Source organism: Populus trichocarpa, chromosome 1 (genome assembly GCF_000002775.5).
Source record: "Populus trichocarpa isolate Nisqually-1 chromosome 1, P.trichocarpa_v4.1, whole genome shotgun sequence".
Classification (NCBI taxonomy): domain Eukaryota; kingdom Viridiplantae; phylum Streptophyta; class Magnoliopsida; order Malpighiales; family Salicaceae; genus Populus; species Populus trichocarpa.
Window position 1 is genome coordinate 6,246,933 of NC_037285.2, and position 17,855 is coordinate 6,264,787.

General features: G+C 35.6%; 1 protein-coding gene across 1 annotated transcript; it reads left to right on the forward strand.

Moving 5' to 3' along the window:
- The first annotated feature begins 261 nt into the window (after nt 1–261).
- LOC7477792 (nuclear pore complex protein NUP160) lies at nt 262–16,862 on the forward strand. Its single transcript, XM_024583369.2, has 27 exons — nt 262–683; nt 775–916; nt 1,024–1,303; nt 1,395–1,455; nt 2,475–2,632; nt 2,722–2,807; nt 4,314–4,418; nt 4,506–4,597; nt 4,996–5,116; nt 5,932–6,114; nt 6,275–6,467; nt 6,730–7,301; nt 8,754–8,916; nt 10,285–10,562; nt 10,669–10,856; nt 11,388–11,464; nt 11,587–11,933; nt 12,108–12,176; nt 12,245–12,563; nt 12,769–12,897; nt 13,088–13,196; nt 13,298–13,369; nt 13,501–13,621; nt 14,084–14,191; nt 14,660–14,800; nt 15,815–15,988; nt 16,312–16,862. Exons 1-27 carry the CDS (start codon nt 481–483, stop codon nt 16,354–16,356), a joined length of 4,536 nt encoding a protein of 1,511 aa, XP_024439137.2. The 5' UTR covers nt 262–480; the 3' UTR covers nt 16,357–16,862.
- The last annotated feature ends 993 nt before the right edge of the window (nt 16,863–17,855 follow it).

The window sequence follows — 17,855 nt, forward strand, 5'->3', positions numbered from 1 at the left end:
ATTTTTCAAAAATATATTTTATTTTAAAATATATAATAATATTTTTATTTTTGACACAAGCACATTAAAATTATAAAAAAATATTAATAAAATCATTAATTTAATTTTTTTAAAGTATAATATACTTTTAAAATGTACTAAACTCCTAAATACACACAAATTTGCTGTCATATTTTTTTGAAAACCAAAAACGATTTTATATCTTATTTTAAAATCTTTGAAAACAGAAAATAAAAAAACGATATCAAACCACCGCTCACGTAAGTGGAGTCGGACACCGCGCTAGCAAAAAGGAAAACGAAAAACACGAAAACAAGAGGGGGAAGCGGGGACAAAAGAAAGAAATCGTAAAACCCATCTCTCTCTTGTGCTGCACTAGGAGTCCAGTGCTAGGGTTTTAACCAGTCTTCACCATTTTTTCCGTCCTCTCAAATCAATCACTAGCAGTGACAGCTTGATAGAAAGAAGAAGAAGTAAATTATGAGTGCCAGGGTGGGGATGGAGGTTCCCATTATCGGCACTGATTCCATCAAATTCATCGACATATCTGTCCCCGACGTCGGCGACGCTGATTTATCAACCACTTCTTCTGCTACTGCTGCTTCCATTGCTATTACAACTTCTCTCACTGAAGATTATTGCTCCTCCTCCATCACTGGCGATCCTCCTCTCTCTTTCATTTGGTACATTTAATTTCATTCTCTCTTTCACTTTTTTCTTTTATGGCATTTGTTCAAACATTTGACCTGCATTAATTGGAATTGCAATTAATAGGAGGATTCATAAGTCCCAGCCTAAAACTCTCGAGTTACTTCAACTCTCTGCTACTAAAGACTTCCCCGGGACAACCGGGTTGCGAATTACCTTTCCCCATGCCCTTTGCCCTTTCGCTTATGTTTGCCAGAATCAGAGCCAGGTATTGGTGTAGTTAATTTCAGCTGCATGACATTTTTTTTGCCCCATTTTATGTCTGTCTGTTTTCTTCTATTGTTTTTTGAGGTATTGACTGTGTTGTGAATGCAGATGCCTGCTTTCTCTACTACAAATCCATACTTGCTCTATGCATTGACAATTTCGGGAGTCGCTTATCTTATCAAACTCCGAAACATTACTGCTTATTCTTCCTTGCCTGTTTTACCAAGGGATGAGGTTACCCAGTTTAGTTTGAATGATCGTGATTCCAGTAATTCCGAGCCTGCGGCAATAACTAGTGTAGCAGCCACCGCTGGATGTCTTGCAGTAGGTAGAATTGATGGATCTGTTGCTTATTTTCAACTTGGATTGCTTCACCATAGTACCCCTGGTAACCGAAAGTCACTTTTTCTTGCAAGATTTTATGCCCTTTTCTTTTATTTTGTTGCACACGTGGATGGTTCCTTATTTTTTTTTGTTAGGTTTTGTGAATGAGTTGCGGGATGATTCAGGGATCGGTCGTTTGTGGGGTTTCATGTCAAGGTACTAACATTTCTCTCCATGAAATGTCCTTCCTCATACTATACTTGCATGTTCTAGCAATAATAGATCCTTCTCACTGTTTGGTATGGACCAAGACTCACCTCAAAGATTGAAATGCATATGCCACTTGTTCCTAGCTATAGAATAATGTATCCTTGACTCATTATTTTGAAAAAGAAGCGAGTATCTGTAGCTGGGCCTTATGTGACATCATTACCTTTACCGAGCTGATAGTTTCAATCTTGTCATGTAATGTTGTCAAATCCCGAGAGGGTGCCTTTGCCTTTTGAATTGAGTTGATCAAAAGGAAAGGAGATGCATTTGGGGCCCAATTAGAAGATATAATTTATAAGAGCGTTCCAAATTCCATTTTTTGTTCTGATTGTAAGCTTGTTGTTAACGAGGTAGGTGCAAGGTTGGGTCTTGCCAAAGAAAAAAAAAACCTTCATGAAAATACTGAAGGGTAGGTTTTCTTTCTAATACTCTCTTTGGTTGGACCATATCCGGGTTACTGGGTAGCGACATTATTAGTAAAGTGTAGCTGGTATATTGTGAGGTTGAGTTGATTGTTTTGATCAGCTTGTTATCATGCTTCATTTCTCCTGCAAAGCAAGTTTTTCTTGAATCTCTGTTAAAATTTCTTGACATTGTAAACAGATAGGAAAAGTTTTTACTCCTCCATCTTGTTATCTCCATGCACTGATCATGTACGAGTTTGCATGCTTTATGCCCTTGCAATTTTATTACTCAACCAAAACAATTTCTTTTCTTAATGATTCTTTTTTTTTTCAACAAAAAAGGAAGAAAACAATCTTTGATCATAACACAAGCAACATCAAGTCATCATCTTTTTTATTAATTCTGAAGTTAATTTCTTCCACACTATAAATTATAATAACAACTTTTTTGGTCACATCCATACCGGTTATGTACCTGGAAATATTTATACTTGTATTGTTGTCTTTTTTTTTGTGTCTCTTGTATTTTGATAAAATTTAAAAGGGCTAAATCCCATGCAGGGGTAGGATGGTTGGAGCTGTGCAGGATTTGGTAATATCGGAGGTACATGGGCTAAAACTTTTGTTTGTGCTTCATTCTGATGGGATGTTACGAGTATGGAACTTGTCCTTCCGCAGCAAGATTTTAAGTCATGCATTGGGCATTCCGAATTCAGAAGGCAACTCCTATGACTTTCCCCCCTTTTGTTGGCTCTAGCATAACATCATTCACACCTTTTCATGTTTCCTTCTATATTTCTTTACTCAGGAGTGACATTTGCCAGATTGTGGGTCGGTGAAGCTAAGGAAGATGCCAGCATAACTCCATTAGCTGTCTTGTGTAGGCATAATTTGGTATTTTTCTCTAAACCGAGTATGAGACTAATAATTATATGCTTGGGTAAAGGTTGGAGTGGGTAATTTATGGTGTCTCATTTTCTCTTTGTCAATGATCCTGTCAGTATTCATGGAGCAAAAGGCTATTCATTTCCCTTTTCTTTTTAAATTAGCTGTTTCCTGTACTGAAAAAAAAAATAACATTATTGTGGTTTGAAAAGTGTAGACACTGAAGTTTATTGCACATTTTTTTATGGGAATAAAAATAAATTAACCAAATTTCTATTCTTAGCATACTTGCTTAAACCATTTAAATTGTAACAAATTTGTGCTTTCCTCTTTCCTTTTTGTGATATTATGGGTAAAAACATTTACAAAACTAAATGTTTTTCCTACCAGTGACCCACTTATTGATATGATGACCTAACGATCGAGTTCTTTGAGTGCACTTTTCCAAGATATTAAATTATTAGTGAGATGAGGTGTTACAGTTGACTAAACCAAACTCTTCACAAAGATATGAAGTACAAAGATGATGCATCATAATTGCAGGAGCTTCCTTGCTCCATTTTATGAAAACAAGGGTGATATCTAAAGTTGAACGAACTATTGAGGCATTAGACCTATCATTTGGAAGCTTTACAAGAGAGCGTCAGGCTGCAAATTAACATATGACACAATGATATCTGAAATACCATTTGGTTTTACTAGAAATGGACTATCCTGACCATCTTTCTTATAAGGAGTTCCATCGAGAAATGCAGAAAGAAGAGAAGAGACTGTGGATGGTTTTAATCAAACTAGAGAAGGCTTTTGATGGAGTGTTGATGGAAGTTCTTCAGTGGGTGTTAGAGAAGAAGGGAGATTCTCTACAAATTCAATAAGACACACATGAAGGATAAATAAGAACTGGTAGTACTAATGGAAGTTCCTTTATTGTTTTGCTTCGGTCTTGTAAAACTAATTGAATTTAAGGTGATATCCCTTGATGCGTGCTGTTTAATGATGACATTATTCTGATTGATGAACTAGTGTCAGGGCAAGTTGAAATTTTTTGTTGTGATGAACACCCTGTAAATGAGTTTTGGGTTAAGCAGAACTTCAAATAAACATATGGTGGCAACTTTAATGACACAAGGATAGAGAAGATGGTATTAGTAGTTTGAATGGGATAAAAGAGCTTTAGTGTGGCTGGCGTCTAGGATTTATCATACAAAAGAAAAGTGGCATTGAGGAGATAACACTCATAGAATCCATGGGCTTAGTTGTGGTCAATTGGAGAAGTGTGATTGGAATGCTTAATGCTTTTGCAATTTGAAAGTGCCTAATGAGTTATGAGTCAATTTCATCACTAATGTCTCTATGTTGAATTGTGGTATTGTGTTGTGTGTTATTTTAACTTCCCCGGAACAAAAGTAATATTAGTAGAGCATCTAGTGACAGATTGCAAAGTTGTTTGTTTGTTTACTTTTTGTTTAATCAATTGTGGTAACGCTGATTATTTGTCGGGTCAAACTACAAAAGGACATTAGGAGGGAGATGATTCATGTCTATCGCCTTCACTGTACTTTGGGGGACAAGACTGCTTTGTCAGTAGAGTCTTCAATGCAAGATATTTCTCTTGAGGAGGTAAACAATATTTTCCCGGATCATTGTTTGTCTACTGTAGTTTTCTTAGGTAAGATTTATTTATTGCTATTTGCTTGATTTTATCAGGGGGAATGCATCGATGTCAAACTCACTTCAGACAAGATATGGATATTAAAAGACAACGGATTGCTATCTCATAAATTGTTTCATATTGATACGTAAGTTTAGTTCACTTTTTAGATTTTGGCATTAATGTGTTCATTTGGAACCTAGAAGTTGTTTTTTAAAGCTCATCTGTTAAGAGTCCCTGCCAGTTATTTTTCATTTCCCTTTTCTTTTATAGCACCTTTTCCGTTCTCTTTTTGAAGTTGGTCTGGCTATTTAAAGTTCTTGATTGTAATGATTGAATCAAGTTATTTAACCTGGTTTTTTTATTCCAAGGGTCATACTTTATTTACATGATTCTTGCAATTATAGCATGAGCTCTTGTTGTGTTTGTTATTTTTGTAAATGCCTGATTAATACATTGATCCAGCTATCCAAACCCCATGTATGTGGCACTGAACTCATGTCTTCTAGAATCTTATTGAAGCTTAGTTTCTCAACTTATTGTCAGGGAAGATGCCTGCTGCTATACTTTGCAGGAAGAATTTGTTGCTGAGCAGCTATTTCAAAGTTCCGAACTTTCTTCAGATGATCTTCTTTGGATTACGTATTCATTATTTTCATCTATGAAGGTGTTGTTACCTTGCCATTTAGCATGCCTTTTGAATTTTAGACTATTGTGATGAATCTGTACTGCTGAAGTCATTACTATCTCCAAAACCTCAATCCCCAAGTCCCACTTCAATTGGAATAAAACTAGGTAGCCCTTTGATGGAGTTGTTTTTTTTTTGTCCCATTGCTGTATTTAGTCTTATCTGCTCCTCGCTTCCCATGGCTTTCCTGGCTTGACATACCAGGATTGAAATGCTACCTAGTAGCTCCCCCTACAACAAAACCCATACACACAAAAGGGAAAGAGTTCTAATGCGTTGTTGGGTCCTATTTGAGTGCCTTTTCTAGTTTTCCCCCATTACAAACAATACAACATTCCATTCTTAGTTTTTGTGTACAGTTTCCATATCGATGATCAAAAAATGCCAGAAATTATAATCAAATGCATGATCAAGTTTAAACTGACTACTGATGAGATTGGAATATGAATATTGCTCTATTTGTCCTCGTGGTTTCAAGTAGGTGGATGCCCAACGTCTATCCCCCCTTCTGTGGCTCTGGGGGCTGTCAAAAGCTCAAGAGAGACGGAACAGAGTTATATGGTCATGTAAAAAGGCACTGGATGTATAGGAACACCATTTTTATTTGAGCTTACATTTGTATCTAATACAATATTTTGTCTGGCTTTAGCTCAGTGCCATATTCACTTCCATGCAGTAGCTGAGCTTCAAATTCTTCTTCTTGTTTTTTCCCATTTCATCTGCTTTTCTGTGTGATATGTGGTGTACACATGAAAGATATGTTGCTTACATTTGCTCAATTTAAATTTTTACAGGAAAACATTGTACCGTTTGTATCTTCTATCTTTATACGTAGATTGCTTCTCCCTGGTGTTCATCACAATGACGTGCTTCGTTCAACTTTGCTGGATTACCACAGGCACTGGACTGATATGGAATTCCAGTCCTTAACTGTTGATGGGCTCAAAAAGGAAGTTCGATCAGTGATTGAAAATCAGGCACTTCTTCAATTCTTCCCTTAATCACAGATTCAATTATTTCCAAACTTTGTTTGTGTGTGTCTGTGTATGTTATTACTTAACCTTTTTCTTTGCACACAGAGAATAGAAGGGAGTTCAAAGACTGTAACAGACTGATATTTCATGTACTTTTTTGCAGGGTGTCAGTGAAAGTCCAATGTCAGTATTTTGCCACTGGAAAAATTTCTGCGCCCGCTATTTCCATTACTGGTGCAAGAACAATTCACCATGTGGTTTGTTAGTTCAGTCCTCTGCAGGTGCTGTTTGTTTAGTCAGAAAGAATTCAGTGTCTCTATTTCGTGATTTGGAAAACATCGAGATGATTATCGATGGTACGTTTGACTCTCTTAGGTGATGTGCCATTAAATATATGTCTCTTGTGTTCATATTTATGTTGGATGGAGTGGTATAGAAGGATTTAAAGTATCTCAATATTGAGGCAGATTTGGTATATATGATCTCATGGGATGGTGAAAAAGGTTCTATATAACCAACCTCTACTTCTTTGGGTTTGAGGCTTGGTTGTTGCATTTTTTCATATTTATGTTCCTTTTACTGTTTCTAACCTGTATGTTCTCTTTCTCACTTGGCTAGGTTCTTCTGATGAACTTGTCGATCTTGCAAGCTTCGGATTGGATTTATCCAATGACGAGTCTGAACGTGGGATTCTATTAGAAGTTCTGAGATGCATTATCAGTATGAGCCAACACCTTGGGAAACCAGCATCTGCTGTATTTTATGAATCACTCATTAGCACACCCATTGTTTCATCAGAGGAAATTGTTCCACGCTTGCTGAAGATTCTGGAAACTGGATACAGTTCATCAGTATCATCAGATCACATATCAGATCTTGGAGGTGATTTTGCTTGGGAAAAGGAGCTGGCAGATCGCAAAAGTTTGAGGAAGTTCTCTATTGACATGCTATTATCTCTGCATACATTATCCAAAAAAGCTACATCGTGGAGCAAAGTTTTGAATGTCATTGAAAGCTATCTACAATTTCTTGTACCCCGGAGGATCATACAAAAACTAAATGCTGAAATGTCATTTGATATCAATACTTCTATTTTGGTCCAGGCTACTTCTCAAATTGCTAAGTTTATCTTTGAGTCTGCATTGGACGTCTTTCTGTTTGTAAGCTATCTTCTGAAAATCAGTGGACAGGTCAGTTTTTTTTCTCCCTTGCCTTTTAGTTTTTATTTTAAATGAAATTCTTTTATTCATTCAAGTGACTACCATATATCTTCAGCCTGCTTTTGTTTATTAAACGACTTTCAGCTTTTACTATACTGGCCAGAGTTACAACAATGCACCTATGCTTTGTACCTATACACAGGATCCTAATTCATCAATCTGCTAAACGTATAAATTACCCTGCTTTCATCCTGCATTTTAGGGTTGTGGCCTACAACATCCCCTTTCGAATTATTGTAGGTTGAAGTAGAAGCTTAATTGTTAGCAAATAATTTAAACAAGACATCACTAGGAGAATAAGCCATCCTCTCGTGGAGACAGAAGGAGGTTCTAATCTTCTATACTCTTTTAGACAACTTAATGCACACTACCAATAGAGAGAAAGGATATTCCACATTTCTCATGCAACTGAATGATCACTAGCAGATAAGCCATCCTCTCGTGGAGACAGAGGGAAGCTCTAATTTTCTATACTCGTGTAGACAACTTAATGCTCACTACCAATAGAGAAAAGGCTATTCCACATTTCTCATGCAACTGAATGATCACTAGGAGAATAAGCCATCCTCTCGTGGAGACAGAAGGAAGTTCTAATCTTCTATGCTCTTTTAGACAACTTAATGCTCACTACCACTGGAGAGAAGGCTAATCCACATTTCTCATGCGACTGAATGATGCAGAAGTCATGATTACTAGCTACCTCCCTACGTTGACCCATCACCAGATATTAGGGTCATGCATTATTCTATGGTTGCCTGATAATCTGCAATAGATTCTTCCTATTAATCTGTTAAGCACTGTCATCTAGGAAAAGTCTCAACTTTGAGGGCATCTCAGCTTTCCTATGTTATCAACTGCAAACTTAAAAAAAAAATCTTAACTTTTGAGGCCTCAGGATTCTTATCTAACCTGGAAGACTTTATCCTCCCTGTTGACCAAAATGCCCTTTTTTATTTGGTTAATAGGTCTAAACCCAGCTATTTCTTGTCTGCAATAGATGTGGTAACTGTAAATATTTGCCTATATTTAATCAGGTTACATTATGATACATGCTTCAAAATCATGTTATCTTAACTAGACAATGTATTGGGTTCTTGCTTAGTATTATTGTTTACTATGAAGTCATAATATAGGGTATTTGCCTTAGAGTAAAGTTGCAACAATTTGCATAATCATGAAGCAATGTAGATGATTCTGGCATCTTATAAGTTATGCTTTCATGTTTTTTTTCCCTTGCATGCAACCATTAATTATGTTTTTGAGATGCTGCCTAATCCTCTTATTTCTATTGTTTCTTCAATTTTTCTTAATAAAATTACTTATCCATCCAAAAAAAAAAAACGAAAAAAAAAAAATTGCTTCTGACTTCTGCTATGCGTTATTGAATTTGAATAAATGAGTTTCCTTTCATTTTGTAAGCAGATTAATATGTTGCATGATGATACATCCAGAATACAACTTGAATTCATTCCTATGATTCAAGAAATTGTTTCTGAGTGGTTGATTATCCATTTCCTCAGCACCACACCTTCTGAATCTCCTTCAATTGAAGATTTTAGTTCCCAACTCTCATCATTGCAAATTGGTAAGTCTGTTTAGAGAGATACCATCATGTATTTTCTTATCAATGAGCTGGTATTGCTTTTATTTTAAGTGATAGTTTGTTCCAAACTGGAAATTATATGCTCATCAGTTGAGTTGCCATCACTTGGCAGTTTCTTTTTTTCATTCTGCTTTGTTTTAAAAGGTTGGTTCTGCATTGCAAATTGACAAGTCTGCTGCATTAGCTATTAAATGGATATAGCTAGCCAGGTTCTGTTCACTGGATAGCAGAGGGATACCATCCTGCATTTCCTGTTAATTGAGCTGGTCATTGCTTTTATTTTAGTGATAGTTTGCTCGAAATTGCAATCATATCTTGGGCAATCTGCTTAGTGGCTATCAGTAGGCAGTTACTTTTAGTTTAAGAAAGAAAAGATTTGTTAGGAAATAGAAGTTAAAAAAATGTTAATTGGAGTATGATAGATCTTCCTGCGGAAAAACTAATCATAATAGCTGGCCAATCTCACTGGATGTCCTAACAATCTCCTCTACAGCAGTAAACAATGGAGGAGCCAAAAAGACCGAACTATCCCAGAAATCATTGCTTGGACAAAAATTGGTAATGAAAAAAGTTCCAGTACGCCTCTTTTAAAACACCCTAAGTCAACAAGCACAGTGAATGTCCACTGCAAGTTTTGATCTCTCTGAATCCTATAGTCCATGAAAGGCATTTAGAACAATTCCTCAGAATTTTGTGGTAACCTACTTCTACCAAGAATACATAGACAGTTCCACATGGTCCAAACAATCTAAAATAGATGACCCTAGAGGGCATCTTGAACTGTCAAATTCCTTGGAAGTTTGTGGAAACCTACTATTACTAAGAATACTAGACATTTCCACATGGTCCAAGCAATCAAACAATCTAAAATAGATTACCCTAGAGGGCATCTTGGATTGTCAAATGATATGAAACAAAGGAAAATAAGAACCATGAATGGAAAGAACAAGATGTCCTTAATAACATTTACAAGTAAATTCTGAAGGCCTTGCCAAGTCAGGATTCTGTGAATAATTTAAATAAGTTCAAACTTGTCATAGTTTTGATTGTGCCAAGTGAATGAATTATCTGAGCAGTTGAATAAAAGTTTTGCAACCATTGTCCAGCAAACTCAAGTCCTCAGTCCAAAACCAGTCAAGTGTTGACAACACAGATCCCCTATCAGCATTATCTTTAGGTTCGGGACAACCTTCCTGTGAATATTATGATCCTAACTTTCATACTGCTGCAACCTTTGTTTTCATTACATTATTGATGAATTCACACACTATGGATCTATTTGTCTTATTAAGATGCTGTTTTGATGTTATATTAACTAAATGATCATCCTGTTTCTGTTCTGTCAATCAGATAACAAAACTGACAGAAGATCGTGGAATGAAAAACTTGGGAAATGTGATTTTACATTGGCTTTTATACTTTCACTAACATTTCACACTTCCTCTGGAGACCCAAGCCAACCTTCTTCGCATTGTCTCCCAAATCCACAAGAGATAGTTAATTTAGCAAGAGGCTTTACAAGCTGGATTATCTGGGGCAAAACTGGGGAAGAATCTACTTCTTTCCTAAGGCGTTCATCTGAGATTGCTTTAATCCTCCTTAGGCATGGTCAATATGGTGCCGTTGAGGTTATTTACGTGCATTTTGTTTCCAACATTGTATACTTATCTGTAACATTTGAGAATTGAGATCATGTAGCTGATTTTTCTTTTTTCTGTATTTTCCAACTTTAAGTATCTGCTCACATTTGTGGAGGCTAATTCACGGAGGGAGAAGGTATCTAGAAGCATTCAAGATAATGATGGTGATTGGTGCATTCTTCATCATCTTCTAGGATGCTGCCTCCTTGCTCAAGCCAGGTATGGGTTCCAGGGAGTGTTGAAAGAGAAGAAAGTTTGTGAAGCCATTCGCTGTTTTTTCAGGTACTTAATAATCCATTATGCCACTAGAATGCTGTTGATATTATATTTCCTTCCCTTGATGTGTACCTTTAGCGGTGCCTGGATTGACCTTTTCTTTTAAATGTGTGTGTGTGTGTAGATCTGAATTGACTCATGTTAGGAATCAAAAGCAAACGTGTTGCCTTTTAACTCTTATATTTTCACATCAGGTGGTGGTTAATCTAGTCCTTCAAAAACATGTAGATATATAAAACATTAGGGAAATTCACGATTCGTTGAACCACAGGAAATGTAAGAAATGATATACATAAATTATTTCCTCACCTTCCCAAAAGATTATAATGCTTGCAATATTGTCCATCCACCTTTCATTTATTTTTATCTCATCTAATTTCCACAATTCTGTATGGTGGATCTCCTGTAAAGTTTTCTTTTATGCATTTCTTCTGGCATTAATTATCTTTCTTTATTCTTGCTTCTGATGAAAAGTGCTCCGAAGTTTCCATCGCATGGATTTTGTGGTGTAATATTTGTTTTGACCTTGATATTCAGAGCTTCATCTGGACAAGGAGCTTCCAAAGCTTTGAAAGATTTGTCTCAAGATGCAGGATTGCCCAATTTTGGTTTTGGTTGGTTTCTTTTCATTTCTTTTTAAGGGAGAATCAATGATTCTCTAGGAACAAATGAACGGATTTATGTTCTGATCAAACATTGATATTACATTTTTCATCTTTTCTAATTTTTGTCCCAGATGATTGTGCCTCACCTGCTGCTTGGAAGCTTCATTACTACCAGTGGGCAATGCAGATATTCGAACAATATAACATTAGTGAAGGTGCCTGTCAGTTTGCACTTGCTGCTCTGGAACAAGTTGATGAAGCTCTTAGTCAGAAAGATGATTCATCTGGGACAAATGTTATCAATGAATCAGACACTACTATCAAAGGACGGCTTTGGGCGAATGTCTTCAAGTTTACTTTAGACCTTGATCACTTATACGATGCATATTGTGCAATACTTTCAAATCCAGATGAGGAGAACAAGTACATCTGCTTGAGGCGTTTCATAATTGTTCTCTATGAGCGTGGGGCAATGAAGGTTTTGCCAACTTGTTGATATTCCTATTATTATTTTCCTTTTCATTTCCAACATTATTTAATAGGATTTTGAGGCCCTAATTTAGGAACTATGCCTTTTGCTACAGTTACAATAAGTGCCATATACATACCATACTTGAAACACTCATTTCAGGATTTCTATAATTTATTGTAGGTACTTTGTAATGGTCAGTTACCCTTCGTTGGTTTAGCAGAGAAGATTGAGCAAGAGCTTGCTTGGAAGGTATGAACTTAGTCATCTGATGTTTTCTTGTAGCATTTTCAGACTGACTAATATACTGAAACTTGTAGGCAGAACGTTCTGAAATCTTGGCAAAGCCGAACCCATATAAGTTGCTTTACGCATTTGAAATGCACCGACATAACTGGAGACGGGCAGCAAGTTACATATATCAGTATTCAGCTCGTTTGAGGACTGAAGTAGATCTGAAAGATCACCAGCGCATGTCACTTGTGCTGCAAGAAAGGCTAAATGGCCTCTCTGCTGCGATCAATGCACTGCATCTCATCCAATCTGAATATGCTTGGATAAATCCTCTGTTTGGGGGAAACTCTGTTCATAACGAGAGTTATCCAAGTAAAAAGGCTAAAAAATTGGTGAAAGAACACTGTAAGTATTGCAACAGAAATTTTGTATTTTTTGTTGTTAAGCCAATATCTGTACTGCTCCTCTGATAGGTGTACTATAGTATAATTGGCATTCTTGGAATGGCTATTTTCTTAGGAATGTTTGGGCTATCTCTTTCTTTTTTTAGTTGGAGTGCAGTTTATGCATTCCTATTTGAGGCAATTAATGTGTTTTGCTTCTTTAACAGTGACTGGGAGTGATGTTCAGGCCCAAAGGCTGCAGTTTTACATTGATGTTGAGAAACTTGAAAAGGAGTTCGTTCTAACATCCGCAGAATATTTGCTTTCATTAGCAAATGTCAAATGGACATTCACTGGTACATTTTTTTGGTGACCAAGGCCATTTTTATAGTACAATGTGTACAAGCAAGTTTGGATTCTTTAAAAATGTTGTATCTCCATCTCATTTTACAGTTGAATGAAAACTTGTGAGTTTGCCTTTCTTTTTCTGTTAGTTAATTTTCTTGTTCATTCGAGTAACTGTTTTTATTTGCTTTTCTCTTACAGGAACAGAAAAGGCTCCATCAGATTTGGTTGATCTCTTGGTCGAGGCAAACTTATATGAAATGGCATTTACAGTTCTTTTAAAATTCTGGAATGGTTCAGGATTGAATAGGTGCTTCCTTGTGTCTCATTAGTGTAATATCATTTTATTACGACCACAAATGGTTTTCTTGTCATGTTTGTGAATGTTACTTGGCCCATTCCTTTTCTCAGGGAATTGGAAAGAGTTTTCTCAGCTATGTCATTGAAATGCTGTCCCAATAAACTGGGCTCCTCATCTACCAGGTTGGATAATTCTCACCGTTTTTATCTTTCACTCACCATTCCTTATGAATCACTCTACCCTTTTCCATCAAGTTCCATTTGAAAGTGAAATCTCTTAGATATTTTTAATGAACTTTGACAAATGATTTCAGGATGCATGGTCTTTTGTTGACATCCTCAAAAGAAATAGTTGTTCACGGTTCACCTGACATGGGTCCTACTTCTCAGAATCATCAGGGGAATGCTCAGTGGGAGACTCTTGAGCTTTATCTTGTTCGTATCTTTTGCACTACTTTCATTTTTACCCCTTAGTTCTCAAAATGATTTCCTTTCCTATTTTGTAATTAAGACACTGAAGTAAAAAGAACATTGTCATCACATTCTTTTCTTTCTTTCCTTCTTAATCAAATAAAGACAATGAACTAACCAGGCATGTTCATGTTGAAATCTCATGGTGCATGCTATTAGTGAAAAAAAATATTTTTTTCCCTCTTTCCCTCTGGCTTCTGTGTGTGTGCTCGTAAAAAAATGTTTCAGCTTTAATAAAAAATGTGTCAGTGTTCTGAACAGCTTGTAAAGGATCACACGTCATCACATGGTCATAGACTTGGAGATTTTCTCTTGCAATTAATCTCTGAGCTCACATTTCATCATAACCTTGAGAAAGGTCCAAGGATGTTTTCTCTATTTCCTTGTCTGATCTTGTTTTGAAGGATTGCTTTCTCTTTACTGCAGGAAAAATATAGAACTTTTCATACTGGATTACCAGCAACTGTTGCTGAAACACTTCTCCGCACAGATCCTCAGATTGAATTGCCTCTGTGGCTGGTACATATGTTCAAGGTAATCTTACTGATTTCCTTTTAGATAAACAAAAGCCTTTTCACTCTCATACTTTAGTTGTCAATTGTCATTCAAATATTTACCGTTTTGTTGGACAAGCTGTCCATCATATTACTCGGTTCTCAGTTGTTAGGCTTGATTCAAGGACTCTTATATTACACTTTCAACCCAGCTTTTATGGTTTTCCTCTAGAGGATCTAGAAAGAGACGTTTACTTTTCCATCACTGTGAATAATTGTCCTGTTGGGAACTATGTACTAAGTTAACCTTACCTAAACTTGCTTGTTTCGAAGCACTGTTGTATGTTTCACCCTATTTCATTTGACCTATTGTATTTACCTATGTGGACGGATGTTTGATTTGCTACAATTTAGCCTCCTGTTGTTTCCTCATAATTTCATTGTTGTGCATGAAGGTCATGCTGAGACACCATAATCAAATCTATGTTGTATTCTCTTGGTTTGACAGGAGAGTCGAAGGGACAGGACCTGGGGGATGGCTGGCCAAGTATCAAATCCTGCATCTTTGTTCAGGCTATATGTTGATTATGGTCGATTTACAGAAGCTACAAATCTGTTGCTTGAGTATACCGAATCATTTGCATCAGTGGTAAGTCGCAACCACTTCCAGAACATGTACACTAGTTCTGCTACTCTGCTTGTTCAAGGTTATTTTATTTTCAGCATCTCATGATATTTCCTTTACACTTGTGGTCAACTGATAAAAGGTGTAAAGTGGGGTATGGTCCTTGGTTTGGTTATTAGCAAGAATCTTGACTCCTGCATGACTACATACATTATGGATATGTAAGGCAATAGGAACTAGGGGTTAGCAAATGGTTTGTTCAGTTCGGTTTTTGGTATTTATGAAAAACTGAATTGTGTGAACCCAAATATTTTGGTTTGGATTCAGTTTTTGGTTTTCAATTGTTTTCAAATAAAATTTTATCATTTAAAATTTAATACTTTTTCATTATTTTTTAAAATAAAAAATGAAAGTAAAAAAGGAAAAAAAAAAAAAAATTTGGTTTTTTGGTTCTTAAACTGAATCGAAATGAAAACCCCATTACAGAACCAAACAATTTGGTTTGGTTTTTCAGCTCAAACTAAACAGTGCACACCCCTAATAGGAACTGTAACTTTTATTAAAATGTCCCAAAGTGAACCTTAGATGGCAGCTGCTCAAACTAACCTTGTTCCTGTATGTAATCAATGTTGGATATTCCAGGAGACATCAACATTTCTGAAGTTAAATTTGTTTCTTTTATATGTTATAGTGATTGACTTGTTTATGTATCAATTCATCATTGTGATAGGCTTTGCAGGCAATGGTGGACCGTGATCATCTATAACTGACCCAATAACATCATTGATGTGTTTTGTTTCTCATGGTTCTATCCTCTGAGCTGCCCTAATGGTGGGCATGACCTCTAAGTGTCTGCATGGGAGGGAGTTGGCTGATGCAACTTTCCCTAGATGTTTGAAAGCATCGCTATTGTTTAGCTGCCATCTGTTTTTTTCCTTCTTTCTAGACTAGGCAACATGTTCATTGTTAAAACTGTCAATTAATGGTTATCTGCTGGCTGATTTCACTTAAGATGCTAATTTTATCAACCTTGTGCAGAGACCGTCGGACTTGATTAATCGGAAAAAGCCATTTGCGGCATGGTTTCCATACACAACAATAGAGCGCCTATGGTGCCAGCTTGAGGAATTGAGTAATTTGGGTCACATGGTTGATCACTATGGGAAGCTCAAAAGTCTATTGCATGGAGCTTTGCAGAACCACCTCAAGCAGGTAACCAATATTTCTTTCTTTCTGTCTTCCCCTTTTTTCATTTTTTCTTTAAAATAAATGATTTACTTATTAGAAAAAGTCAAGGTAGCAGTAACGTGTGAAATGGTTCCAAACAAGGAAGAACTTGGCAAATAAAACCTAATACAGATAGAGAAGTACCGATAACAGAGCACTGCCTCCTATAAAAGCAACATATGAATCTTTTGATCATTGACCAACTGAAGAAAGAGAACTCACATTTAGCAGATTTTTTTTATTAAGATTCTGTAACCGACAGTTTTGCATGAACTGAATGGGTTTTCAATCATTTATGTTGTGTCTAGGTGAAGGTGGACTCCGAAGATGCATTATCCGCTGCTGCCTGCTAAGAAAGTTCTTCGCAACGGTTGAATTTAATGGTCTATAGAGCATAAGACACATCAGGATCTTTGAACAGATTATGAGCTGCATTTAACACTAGACAAGGATCAATTTGCTTTTGAGCATACAATAGTTCCGACTTCTGTCAAGAAGTGGTGCTACGGCTCTGAAAGTCCAATTTTGTATGTATGCACGTAGTTGGGTTCTGATAGAATTGTTAATTGAGAGGGAAAGAAAACAAGGACTTCCCATTTGCCTCTTTAGTAAAATCATGGCATGTAGATGCTAGGGTTAAAACCTAAATTTTGAGAAGGATATATGTATTTATCGGTGCTTTCATTTTTCTTACCCACTGGCTGGATTGAGCACGGGGAAGAGATGAATGCTTGTACCTTCATGTATATACCATTTGGCTGGCCAGTCTTTACGCCGTTAGAGGGGATTCAGTTTGTCAGAGGCTTCACTCTGGGGTTCCGGGAAATTATTATATTTTCCAACATGATGAATGCTGCAACTTCGATTTTGCCGATATGTTCAGTACAATAGAATTCAATCAGGTCTTTAATTCCATGTTAATTCGGATTAGTTGCACGAATATTTTTTTAAAGGGTGTTTTGGATTTTTTAAGGTGTTTTTTTGTTTAAAAATATATTAAAATAATGTTTTTATTTATTTATTTTTAATATTAAAATATGAAAATAATTTAAAAATATCAAATTAATTAATTTAAAGTAAAAGGAAAAAATATATATATATATTTTTTTTTTGAAAAGTGATGGCTAATTGCAGCGCCAAACAACCTATAACAAAGGGAGAAATTAATGTTTTAGGCGTCTTGAAAGTGATGTTTCATGTAGATGCATGCCTTGTGATTTTGTTCGCCTCTTGAGACTGCACTTACTTTAATTCTCTCTCTATGGGTTTAGTTGCTTTAAATATGGGCTTAAATGCTTGTGTACTTTTAACATTGTAATTTAACTGTATTTTAAAGATTTTTTAAATTATTTTTTAGTTTTAAATTATTTTTATTTATTTTTGATTGATTTGATGTATTAAAATTAAAAATAAATTTTAAAAAATAAAAATATTATTTTAATACATTTGGAATAAAAAATAATTTTTACTGCACATAATTATTCTTGTTTAATTATAGTTTAAAAGTATTTTTTAAAAGAAGTAATTTTTTTTTTTAAATTAATTTTTTATTATTTTTAAAATATTTATGTATATTGATGTTAAAAATAAATTTTATAAAATAAAAAATATTATTTTATTATATTTTTAAACAAAAAAAATATTTTAAAAAATAATCATTATATTAATATCAAATGGGATATATCACGCGGCCATTTATCCGAATTGTAAAGGGAAGATCCTGAAATTGTTAGAGTTTGAGGGGGAAAAAAAAAAAAAGCAAACAAGAAAAAGGAAAATTATTTGGCGTGAATGGGAAGCCCATACGTAGACGCAAAAACTTAAAAAGTAATTCTTGCAAGATTAGAGTGGT

Coding starts and splice junctions, on each gene's coding strand:
- LOC7477792 (XM_024583369.2), top strand. CDS start 481: ATGAGTGCCAGGGTGGGGATGGAGGTTCCCATTATCGGCACTGATTCC. Junction 2,808..4,313: donor TCTTGTGTAGGCATAATTTG/GTATTTTTCTCT, acceptor AAACTACAAAAG/GACATTAGGAGGGAGATGAT. Junction 4,419..4,505: donor AAGATATTTCTCTTGAGGAG/GTAAACAATATT, acceptor TGATTTTATCAG/GGGGAATGCATCGATGTCAA.